This window comes from Macaca nemestrina, chromosome 7 (genome assembly GCF_043159975.1).
Source record: "Macaca nemestrina isolate mMacNem1 chromosome 7, mMacNem.hap1, whole genome shotgun sequence".
NCBI lineage: Eukaryota > Metazoa > Chordata > Mammalia > Primates > Cercopithecidae > Macaca > Macaca nemestrina.
In genome coordinates, this window is record NC_092131.1 from 42,401,092 (window position 1) to 42,413,424 (window position 12,333).

Genomic DNA, 12,333 nt, shown 5'->3' on the forward strand with positions numbered 1-12,333 from the left:
TTTAAGATGGAGTCTTGCTCATCGCCCAGGCTGGAGTGCAGTGGCACAATCTTGGCTCACTGCAAGCTCCGCCTCCCGGGTTCACACCATTCTCCTGTCTCAGCCTCCCGAGTAGCTCTACAGGCGCCCACCACCACACCCGGCTAATTTTTTGTATTTTCAGCAGAGACAGGGCTTCACCGTGTTAGCCGGGATGGTCTTGATCTCCTGACCTCGTGATCCGCCCGCCTCAGCCTCCCAAAGTGCTGGGATTGTGAGCCACCGCACCCAGCCTAAAAGTTCATTTAAAACATATTCTCAGTTTCATAAGCCTCTTTCCCATCACCCTCATCACACTTATTATTCTTTATATTTCATAGGTTGTATCATAATAGAAGTGGTCATTTGTTTTTTCCTACCTATCAAATAGGAGTAATCACAAAACTTGTTGCAAGTCTCAACTTCACATTAATTCATTATTTATTTATTTATTTATTTATTTATTTATTTATTTATTTGAGACAGAGTTTCACTCTTGTTGCCCAGGCTGGAGTGCAGTGGCACAATCTCAGCTCACTGCAACCTCCGCCTCCTCCCAGGTTCAAGCGATTCTCTTGCCTCAGCCTCCCAAGTAGCTAAGATTACAAGCATGCACCACCACACCTGGCTAATTTTTTGTATTTATAGTATTCACAGTGTTTCACCATGTTGGTCAGGCTTGTCTTGAACTCCTGACCTCAGGTGATCAGCCTTCCAAAGTGCTATGATTACAGGTGTGAGCCACTGCGCTGGCACAAGTCTGTTTTAAATAACAGTATCGTTCTGGAGATGTCATACAGTGGAATAACCAGTTTATCAGCAAATATCTGTCAAAGGAAAAAAGGAAATTCAATATGCTCTTAGTTTTATGTTAAACGTGTCACTACACACATGCACATGGGTGCACGCATGCACATGAACACATAGAGAAACAAAAAGCATTACATTTCATTGACAACCATCATATAGCCTCAAGGAGGTAAAAACAGCATTAGGTCTAATTTAAAGAGAAGAGTCCCTTGAAATATAAGCATTAGCATGGTTTATACTTTCTTGTCATAGAAATCAAGACATTCCTTTACCATTGAGAATGAAAACTGATCTCTACTTTTTAAAATAAATTAGTTTATGTCAATGTTTTTACCAAGTTTACATCAGTACTAAGTCTTGGCAATTAATTAATCACATTCATCTGTCTCTATCTAGAAAGCAGAATAACCAAGCAACTAGAAGACCAAACATCAAAGGAAAAAAAAAAAGACTACACTAATTTTTTGTGATAATGCAGTCAGGGTATCAATATAAGTTACTGCAACTTCATGGTCCACTAAAATTAAGCTTGTTTTTAAAATCTTTTGTTTCTTGGCCTCTCTGTTGGAGACCATGGAGGGAAGACAATCAAGTCCAGGATACAACCTTAAATTCAAACTAGTTCTTTACTGTTTCAATTATTTTTGAAAGTTATCATCCTGCAGTATGTATTTTTTGGCCAAAGACAAGAGGACAATCAAATCAGCAAGGGAATCATGGTGACTCAAAACCATTCTGCAGAAGCCCTGGGTTTTCAGTAACTGTACCCTGAAACCAAATCTCCTAGAAGAGTCCCAGAAATCAGGGAATCTGGCTGTTGTGGTTTTGACTATGAACATATCAAGAAATCTAGTAAGTGGGCATACTAAAGATCTAGTATGAGACCAGGTCAAGGTTTGGGAAATAACAAACCTAGGCAAGGGACCAGCAAAATAGTGCTGGCCATTTGAGGATACAATAAAGTTGCCTGAAGACACTGAGTAGAATAGAATTTTGTTTGTTTGCTTTTTGTTTTTTGAGATAGAGTCTCGCTCTGTCACCCAGACTGGAGTGCAGTGGCGCGATCTCAGCTCACTGCAACCTCCACCTCCTGGGTTGAAGCAGTTCTCCTGTCTCAGCTTCCCGAGTGGCTGGGATTATAGACATGAGCTATATGCCTGATGAGTTTTCTTTTTTTGTACTTTTGTAGAGATGGGATTTCACCATGTTGGCCAGGGTGATCTCAAACTCCCGGACTCATGTGATCCACCCTCATGTGATCCACCCTCATCGGCCTCCCAAAGTGCTAGGATTATAGGCGTGAGCCACCATGCCCGGCCGAGTAGAATAGAATTTATGAATCTGAAAGCAAGTCACCTATGGCAGGTATTAAGACCTCTATTTCAAAAATTGGTTATGTTTTATGTTCTTTGTATTTTCTGCTAATTTCTCTATTTTTCTATTTTAATAGTCACAAAACTATTTTTTTAAAAAAAGACTTCTAGTCTGCCTCTATGCCACTGAGGAACGAAACACAAAGAGGGCTTTTTGTTTACACCTGATTCAAAATGTTAAAGAGAGAAGTTCGGTCCAGCGTGGTGGCTCACGCCTATAATCCCAGCAATTTGGGAAGCTAAGGCAGAAGGATCACTTGAGCACAGGAGTTCAAGACCGAGTTGGGCACCATAGCAAGTCCCCCTCTCCACAAAAAATAAAAAATCTAGCTGGGCGCAAGGACACATGCCTATAGTCCCAGCTACTCAGGAGGCCGAGGCAGGAGGATCGCTTTAGCCCAGGTCGTTTTTGCACCACTGTGCTCCAGCCTGGGTAACAGAGAGAGACCTTGCCTCAAAAAAAAAAAAAAAAAAAAAAAAAGAGAGAGAGAGAGAGAGAGACAGAGAGAAGTTCCCTCTAAGGGCCAGCACAGAGATGGAATCCAGGCAAGAAGGTGAAGGAATTAACACTTATGAGGGTAAATGTGACTAAGATTTACTCTCAAAGTCAAATCCATGGGCAAATCTGCATCATGGGCAAGAAAAATTACTTGAGTTTTGTCCAAAACTGTTTTTACTTCAGTTTGCTCCTGCAGCAAAAATAAGCAATGCTAAGGATGAAAACATGACCAGGAGACAGGCAAGAAAACAAAGCTCCTTGCTGTCTCCCTTATCTCGAGGAGGAACTTTAGGATGCCACCATCTTGACCACTGACACGGGTGGGGAAAATTCCAGACAGATGACAACAAAAATAGCTTATACTATCATATATAAGACAACAATTATGCTACTTTGGTGAGTGATGTCCACTAGGCTTACGTTTAGTTTCCAGGCCTTAACATTTTTCCTATTGAGTCTTTCAATAATCTGCCTTTATCTCTGCCAGTTCTGCAGAGTCTAAGAGTTAAGTTTTCCTAATGTATTAATAGGTCTGACCAGAGCCTACTAGAATCTATAGTGTGTCAAGCACTATGTGAAGTATTTTATATATTTTCCCTCATGTAATCATCACAATGCTGTGCTACAGGAATTATATCCCAGCATGTAGAAGAGAAAAAGCTCAGAAAAGCTAAGTATTTAGCAATTAAGAGAAAGGATTTTGGAGTAAAACCATTCTGTTACTTGGCCTGTATTAAGCCACCTAATTTCTCTAGAACTGAATATAACTTTAGTTATAAAAAAGGAACTAAGCCAGGTGCAGTGGCTCACGCCTGTAATCCCAGCAATTTGGGAGGCTGGAGTGGGCAAATCATTGAGGTCAGGAGTTTGAGACCAGCCTGGCCAACATGGTGAAATCCCATCTCTACTAAAAATATGAAAATTAGCCAGGTGTGGTGGCACATGTCTGTAGTACCAGCTACCCGGAGGCTGTGGCATGAGAATCACTTGAACCTGGGAGGCGGAGGTTGCAGTGAGCCAAGATCGTGCCACTGCACTTCAGCCTGGATGACAGAGTGAGACTCCGTCTCAAAAATAAAAAGGAACAACTTTGGGAGGCCGAGGTGGGCGGATCACCTGAGGTCAGGAGTTAGAGACCACCCTGGCCAACATGGAGAAACCCCGTCTCTACTAAAAATACAAAATTAGCCAGTTGTAGTGACAGGCGACTGTAATCCCAGATACTCAGGAGGCTGAGACAGGATAATAGCTTGAACTCGGGAGGCGGAGGTTGCAGCGAGCCGAGATCGTGCCATTGAACTCAGGAGGCGAAGGTTGCAGTGAGCTGAGATCGTGCCATTGCACTCTAGCCTGGGTAACAAGAGTGAAACTCCATCTCAAATAAATAAATAAATAAATAAATAAATAAATAAATAAAGGAACAAATAGCCCAGGCATGGTGGCTTACACCTGTCATCCTAGCACTTTGGGAGACCGAGGTGGACGGATCACGAGGTTAAGAGATCAAAACCATCCTGGCCAACATGGTGAAACTCCGTCTGTACTAAAAATACAAAAATTAGCTGGGCATGGTGGCATGCGCCTGTAGTCCCAGTTACTAGGGAGGCTGAAGCAGGAGAATCGCTTGAATCCGGGAGGCAGAGGTTGCAGTAAGCCGAGATCACACCACTGCACTCCAGCCTGGCAACAGAGCGAGACTCTGTCTCAAACAAGCAAGCAAGCAAACAAACAAAAAAAAGGAACAAATAATGTATACCTTGTAGGACTATTGTGCTGATAAAATAACATAATGAATGCAGAACCTTTATCATAGTGACTGGCATATAAGAAATCCTTAGTAAGTGATTATTTTTAATGTAAAATCATTCTTAAGTTTGGAAATCACACCCAAAAGATGTGTGGTAGTAGGAAGCAAAACAGGATTAGAGCCACTAGATGAAAAACACCCTTTTCCACCTGGAGATTCTTCTTCTAATGCAAACTTTATTTTAGGAGACAGTGTTCCATTACAGGAGATGAAAAATCATTATCTGGCTGATAGAGACTACGTGATGAGCAGAATAAGGATGACTTCATAAAGATATGTATCCCTTTGCACATGAATATTAGGATTAATGTTCTAGCACCACTTGAAAATAAGCTTGGATTCCTTAGAAGAAAGACAATCATACAAAAACATTTTGTTCAAATAAATCCAAAATTCAAGAAAGAATATCCACATTCCAGCTTAATATAAGTCTCAAACCACATCTCAACTTAGTAAGATCTTCCTTCCTCCCTTCCTCTCTCTCTTTCTCTGTGTGTTTGTGTGTGTATAAAACAAAACACAAAGAATAGAAGGTTTGAAGGTTCACCAAACTCAACTTTTCACGAATGGGAATATCAATTATTGGACCTTCCAAAGAGAATGAAAATACAAGCTACTGGGCAACAACAACTATGATCATAAACTTTAAAAAATGATACACTTAAAAAAAATCTGTAAGCTATTAACCTATCAATCTTTCCCACTGTACCCCTTATTTGAGTCAAAGTCATTTCCTTTGTTACATAATCCCCCACAATGTTTTTTTGGACATTAGCAAATCAGCATAATTAACATAAGTATCGTTCACTTTTTGGAGAACACCATTTAGTCTAAGCAAAGCTGCCCTATATGTTACTGATAATGAGATGATGCAAACTAGGTAGGGGAGATGAGATTGCTACTTTATCAGATTGTTTTTCAATAGTTTCGGTCAACACAGTTGAAAAATGGCTCATCTCCTGTATTTTAGTTTGAAGTTTTATAATTGTTATAAATTACCATAAACAGGACTTGGTAAAAGAAATAATAAAATAAACGAATAAATTTTTTAAAACTGTGGTAATTTAAAAAGCAGAAAGCAGCAGCTTTGGTACCCTTTTCATAAACTGGCATCTGGCAATATGAAGATGACAAAAATAATCAGAGCAGCAGTGATTAAGTTAAACATGTCTCTCTCTGCATCGGCCTGAAAGGTTGATAAGACAAGACTCCATGATATGCTTAGAGGTTGAGGTACACATCTAAACTGCCATAAATCCAAGCACTGAACCTACAATACTACATAAATAATAAAACCACAATGGCAAAAATACTTACTCTAAACCACTTAATTCTCTCTATTGCAAAGAGGTAGGCTCGGGTCAATTCATGGTCAATGATATCAAAAGCTACAAATATATTTAACTGTATTACTGGGAAGAATGGTCATATGCAATCACTAGAATGAAATCATCATTTAAAAATCTAGTGATGCTAAAAATTGATATCAATATAGCAGACAATAATTACTATGCTACTCTATATTTATTATACCATCAACACCTCTAAATTCTTAAACAGCCTGTAAAAGCTTATAAAAGCCCAAGAATATTACTAATTACTATGAGTTGATTAACCAACTGTGGTTGCAGGCAGATAAGGCTCTACTGGTTATTAGCTATCAAGGTCAATCAGGGAAATAAAGTGTTTTGCTAAAAATCTCAGGTGAGTTGAATCTTAGAACCAATATGATATTTGGCCCCCAGGCTGCATTTTAATGCCCGGTAATGCAAGTGATGAACAACAGGAGCCAGATTCCAGAAGAGAAAACATGGTGCCCTGACTACAAGGAAACAGCTTCAAGTGGGCAACAAAGGAGTCATCTTCCCCCCACAGCTCACTGATGAGGTCACTAACCTACAGAGAAATGTGATTTTTACCAGGAAACACAGGCATCAGTAGTGAACTCACAAACAGAAACAGGGAGTCTGTAGTTGTAGTTCTCAAAGACCGCAACTTTAGCATCACTTAGTATTACTACTACTATTATGATCTGTTTTTCACCACAGAACACTTCTGACACCAAATGCATGCGTTTTCCACATCAGATAATTCTCCAAATCTCTGTGGACACCTACTAGGTAGTGACACGAACTACCCAGAATTAGCCCAGACCTCTCAGTTCCATAATACTACACCCTACTTCAGATGCCATCGCAAGTACAAAGTGGCCAGGGTACCCACACTCTGTCAAATTTGGCTACAAATCAGGGGCTCCCACAACGAACTACTCAAGTTCAATAATCTGCTAATAATCTTCTAATGTAGGTAGAAGGCTGCAAAACTCTAATAGAGCCCAAGACTCAGGAGGGCTCTTTAAGAAGGCAGGCCCATACCCAGGTGGCAGCCTCACTGACTATGGTCCCAGCTACAGACCTAGAAAACTATACACTATAATTTGAGCTCATGTAAAACTAAAATGGACTTTTGTATCATATAAAAATTAACAGAGGCGAACGCAAAAGTTTGTTTTAATTCTTACACTTAAGTATCTTGAAAATGGTCAGTAAAAGGGTATATTCTATATAATAAAAATCCTTTCTATTTGTACATCCATCAGTTTAAGGGTTATTTCTCTAATGTTTGATTGTGTTTTGCTCATTATTTGTATTACTGGATTCTAATCTGGCTTCCTGGAGTTAAATTACTACCCTATGAAGTTATGTCCCAGGTTGATTGTCATTTCTGTTTAAGACAGGAAAATAAACTGACTTGGGTACCTTTACTTACCATTTTTGTTTTCAATGAACTACCATTATTTAACATATGCTAAACAGCACTGTAAGGAATCATAATAATTCAACAAGAACAAAAAAAAAAGGAAAATTGATTTATATCAGTTTCTCAGGGGCCCACTTACTATATTCACTTTTCATTTGTACATATGGTCACAAAACATATGCGAGTTATAAACACAAATTATATTAATATTTACAAAATAATTCCTTAAAGAATTATTTCAATTCAGCTGGACATGGTAGCCCATGCCTGTAATCCCAGCTACTTAGGAGGCTGAGGAAGGAGGATCACTGGAGACCAGGAGTTCAAGACTGGCCTGGGTAACATAGAAAGACCTCCACATCTTTAAAAAAAAAAAAAAAATATATATATATATATACACACACACACACACACACACATATATACACACACACACATATATATACACACACATATGAATTATTTTAATTTTTAAAAAGACTGGAAAATTGAATTCTCAAGTTATCTGATTACTCAACTCTTTTTTTTGGGACAGACTCTTGCTCTGTTGCCCAGGCAGGAGTACAGTGGCATGATCTCCACTCACCACAACCTCTGCCTCCCAGGTTCAAGTGATTCTCGAGCCTCAGCCTCCTGAGTAGCTGGGCTCACAGGTATGCGCCACCATGGCTGGCTAATTTTTGTATTTTTAGTAGAGACGGGGTTTTTAGTAGAGATGGGGTATCGCCATGTTGGCCAGGCTGGTCTCAAACTCCTGGCCTCAAGAGATCTGCTTATCTCAGCCTCCCAAAGTGCTGGGATTACAGGCATGAGCCACCACGCCCGGCCCAATTGCTCAAATCTTAAAATTAAAGTTTCCATCAGAAGTCAGTGGCCAAAATTCTCCTTTACATACAGCATAGTCCACCTAAGTCAAATGTTCTTCAGATCTGAATTGTCCTACAAAACTGTGATAAGCAAAGAACACAAGCACAAAATTCCTTTTAAGAGAAGCTTCGTGCCTAGAATCAGCTTTAGGGTAGAGAAATATTAAGGACAGAATTAGTCAGCATTTGGTTTAGTGGTCTAAGTATGGCGTTACTGCAAGCGGGGCTAAATATATCAAAGAGTCTGTCCAATGTGTGGCCTAGTAATTCACTGCCCCTTGAAATCCATGCTATCATATTTCTGTAGATTCATTAATGCTAAAATGATACCAATAGACAGATTTTTATTTATAATTTCACCTAAAACAACCAAGCAATTTTTCAAAATCATTATAATATTACTGCTGATGTTAATAAATATGAAATCTCTTACTTGTATGGGGTAATTCTTTTCCTCTTCACAGTAGTAGGTTGTGCTAATACAACAATTTTTCTTTTATTGTTCACTAATGAGACAGTAATTGCCGTCAGAATCCTACTGGGAACATAGACTTTAAATATAATAGGCCTAAAGACAGGTTTCACTGCATTTATAATGATTTTCAGATATATTTTGTTCTGTATGAACACAACAACGCCAAAATGTTTTCTTTTCTGTGGAAGATAAACTTCGTATTATTTAGCAATGTGTGCATAGGAGAAACAAATTTAACCAGGCAGATCTCAGGTTCCTCTTTCCAGCAACTAATGAATGAACAATGAACAGAATGCTCCTTTTTACTTAAAGAAAAAAAAAAAAAAAAAAAAAACCTGTTAACCTTTCATTAGAATAATGCTATTTTAAAGTTTTTTATGTTTGAATTAGAAATGTAACCATTGGACTCACTCAGTATGAGTTCCAATGTACCGGAATGCAAAACTGCATACTCCGCTTCAAATACTGATTATATATAAAGAACATTTATAGAAAGATGTTTTAATGTATTGTTGGCTGGCATCACTACCTTCAGAATTTATTTAGAATATAAAGATTTCTAGAAATACATTTTAATTAATACTTTCTGGTGGTATATTTTGGTTGATGAACTGCACTTGGCAATTACCATCCTTTGGGACCTCAGGTACTCTTCTCCTCTTAAATATTGTAGGTGCTACTAATATTTACCACTCAACAGATGGGTTAACAAGTCTGTTTCTCATTCTTACATTATAATCTTTTCTAAAGCCTAAATAAAATGTGAAAGGAGAATTGTACCTTTCATGATGTCCTAAATCCAAAAGAAATTCATCTGCATGTCTTTGGAGTTCATTTCCTTCTAAGTTCTTTAATTTCTTCAATTCACTCTGTAGGAAAAACCAGAGCTCTTTAGCTCCATTTTCAATCCTCCTCCTCAGGATTTCATGATCCTTCCCCAGACCTGCAGTCAAAGAACAGAGGGTCGTAGCATTTCCAACATTTTGATAAAAGGAAACTTTCGATTATTTGTGCTAAAGCCTATATACTGAGGAGGGAAAAACAATGTGTAATCACACTTACCATTTCTGGTCTGTTTCTTGTAATTTTCAATCTGTTCTTTGGCCTTAACAAGCTGCTCTTCTAAAACACGTACTCTTCCTATAGCTGGCCCCTGATCAATGGGGCCTTCTGGTATCCTGTAGTTTAGGCAAGAAAATGTAAACATTTAGCTTTTAAACTGTGCAACAAAATACAAGCTCATTTTGCTAAAACATTTATACTGTAAACTCCATAAGTTGCTGAGCCATACAGCACAAAAGAAGTACCAAATGGATTTTTTTCTTCAAAGGTATAAAATTAACCAATGAAATGACAATAAAGAAAAACAGAAAATAATAATCTACGATCTTCTAGGAGTTAACAAACCTCTAGAGCTGTTTCCTAGAATCTTTCATCCCATTACTTAGAGTACCACCATCAGTGGCAAAGTGGTCAATTTTTCATTAGCATTGAGAGTAACAAAAGTGAAGTACAGAAAAGGCTTAAAGGGAATAAGGAAGCATATCTGAACACATGTCTAAGGACATGCTGAAACATCAAATATAATGTATTTCTAAATTAATTACAATATCAGACTATGTAAATATGTCTTTCTATTCATGACATTAGACTACTAAGCATTGGTCTTATATAGAAAAAAGAAAGACAAGAGTAGAAGATAAAACATACCAGAAAAAAATTGGGCCAGGTGTAGTAGCTCATGCCTGTAATCCCAGCACTTTGGGAGGCCCAGGTAGGAGGATCACTTGAGCCCAGGAGTTCATGGCCAGCCTGGGCAACACAGCAATCCCCTGTCATTACAAAAATTAAAAACATTAGCTGGGCACATGGTGGTGTGTGCCTGTAATCCCAGCTACTCAGGAGGCTAAGGCAGGAGGATGGCTTGAACCATCCTTGAACCATAGTTCAAGATTACAATGAACTATGATCATGTCACTGCATTCTAGCATAGGCAGCAGAGTGAAACCCTGTCTCAAAAAAATAAAAATAAAAAATTGAAGATTATTGTTCTATTCATTTCCATCAGCAACAAAAACAATCAGTCAATAATATAAAATGTTGGAACACGGAACAGCAATCCAAGATCTTTTACATATATTATCGATCTCTCTGTTCAACTTAATTCCAAACTGTGCTTGTTCCTGTTTTGTTTTTATGTGACTTATGGCAGTATATCGTACTCCACTTTGATGTACATAATACAATTTTGTGCTAGACTAAACAAAGGTCTCCTAAAGATATCCATAACCTAATCATGAAACCTGTGAATATTACTTTATATGGCAAAAAAAAAAAAAAAAAAACTCTGAACATGTAATTAAGGATTTTGAGATCGGATTATCTAGGTGAGCCATTTTGTAATAACAAATGTCTTCATAAGAGGAAGGTAGAAGATTTTACTACAAAAGAGGAAAAGGTTATGTGGCTGTTAGCTTTGAAGATGGAAGAAGCAACCATGAGCAACGAACTCATTTTCAGAAACTGGAAAAGGCAAACAAACCAACAAATGAACGAAAAAGAAACCCTAGATGCTCCTCTAGAGCTTCTCTAGGGAATCCAGCCCTCCTGATATCTTGGTTTCTGCCCAGTGAAACTCATTTCAGATCTCTGGCCTCCAAAACTCTACGAGAATAAATTTATGTTGTTTTAAGCCATAAAGTTTGTGGTATTTGTCAAAATAGCAATAGGAAATTAATACATACATATATTGATCCTTTTACAAAATTGTCCTAAAGATTAAATCACTGATTTTTCTTTCAAAGTCTGTTTAAATGAGGAAACGTCTATAAAAGTATTTAGCACAGTGTCTGGTAATAAATTTTATGAAGGCTACTATTATATCTGAGCTTTGTCATTTTAGAGATGAGCTGTAATCTCAAAAAGTCTGGGCTATCTATTCTTACCATCATGACCAGTTTAAGGGAACTTAAGTTTTAAATTATAGTTGGCAGAACCTAAAATCAGATGTCAACAGAGTCTTTTTTTTTTTTTTTTTTTGACACAGTCTCAATTTGTCACCCAGGCTGGAGTACGGTGATGGGATCTTGGCTTGCCACAACCTCTGCCTCCCAGATTCAAATGCTTCTCGTGCCTCAGTCTCCTGAGCAGATGGGATTACAGGCATGTACCACCATCCCTGACTAATTTTTTTACATTTTTAGTAGAGACGGGGTTTCAGTAGGTTGGGCAGGCTGGTCTCAAACTCCTGGCCTCAAGTGATCTACCCACCTCAGCCTCACAAAGTGCTGGGATTACAGGCATGAGCCACCACGCCCAGCCAACACAGCCTTTTGATGCAAACACTCTGATACAAAAGGTTTTTTTTATAGCTTCTCTAACATTTTTTATACAACCTGATAAAGCCAAATTAACTGTCAATTACCTACACTACTTCAGAAAACATGTTTAATAAAGTAGCTATTGTTACAGCTATACCAAAGTAAGTGGAGACATTTTATAATTTCCTGTAAAATTGTATGCATTAACACTGAACAGGAGCATAAAAAGTAACTATCTTCCAATCAGGAGTGTCCAAGGCTACAGAATATGAATGAAAAAGCCTTCATTTGTATAAGCACAAAGTGAATAATAAAATGAATACAGTAGTTAGGTGCACAATTACCCAATTTATGAGCATGCATACATACACAAATGAGGCATGTCCTGGATATAGTTTTTAAAAG

General features: G+C 38.1%; 1 protein-coding gene across 8 annotated transcripts in view; it reads right to left on the reverse strand.

The window, feature by feature from the left end:
* LOC105473712 (fucosyltransferase 8) overlaps window positions 1–12,333 on the reverse strand; it is a 276,824-nt gene that overhangs the window by 111,147 nt on the left and 153,344 nt on the right. For 7 of the 8 annotated variants that reach the window (XM_071099996.1, XM_011727662.2, XM_071100000.1 and 4 more), the window contains 2 exons: window positions 9,671–9,786; window positions 9,389–9,551 (listed from right to left, as the gene is read on the reverse strand). In XM_071099996.1, the coding sequence (XP_070956097.1) occupies window positions 9,389–9,551; window positions 9,671–9,786 (279 nt within the window). Of the gene's footprint in view, window positions 1–8,566; window positions 8,669–9,388; window positions 9,552–9,670; window positions 9,787–12,333 lie in introns of all 8 variants that reach the window. The other variant, XM_071100001.1, reaches the window with a different exon arrangement.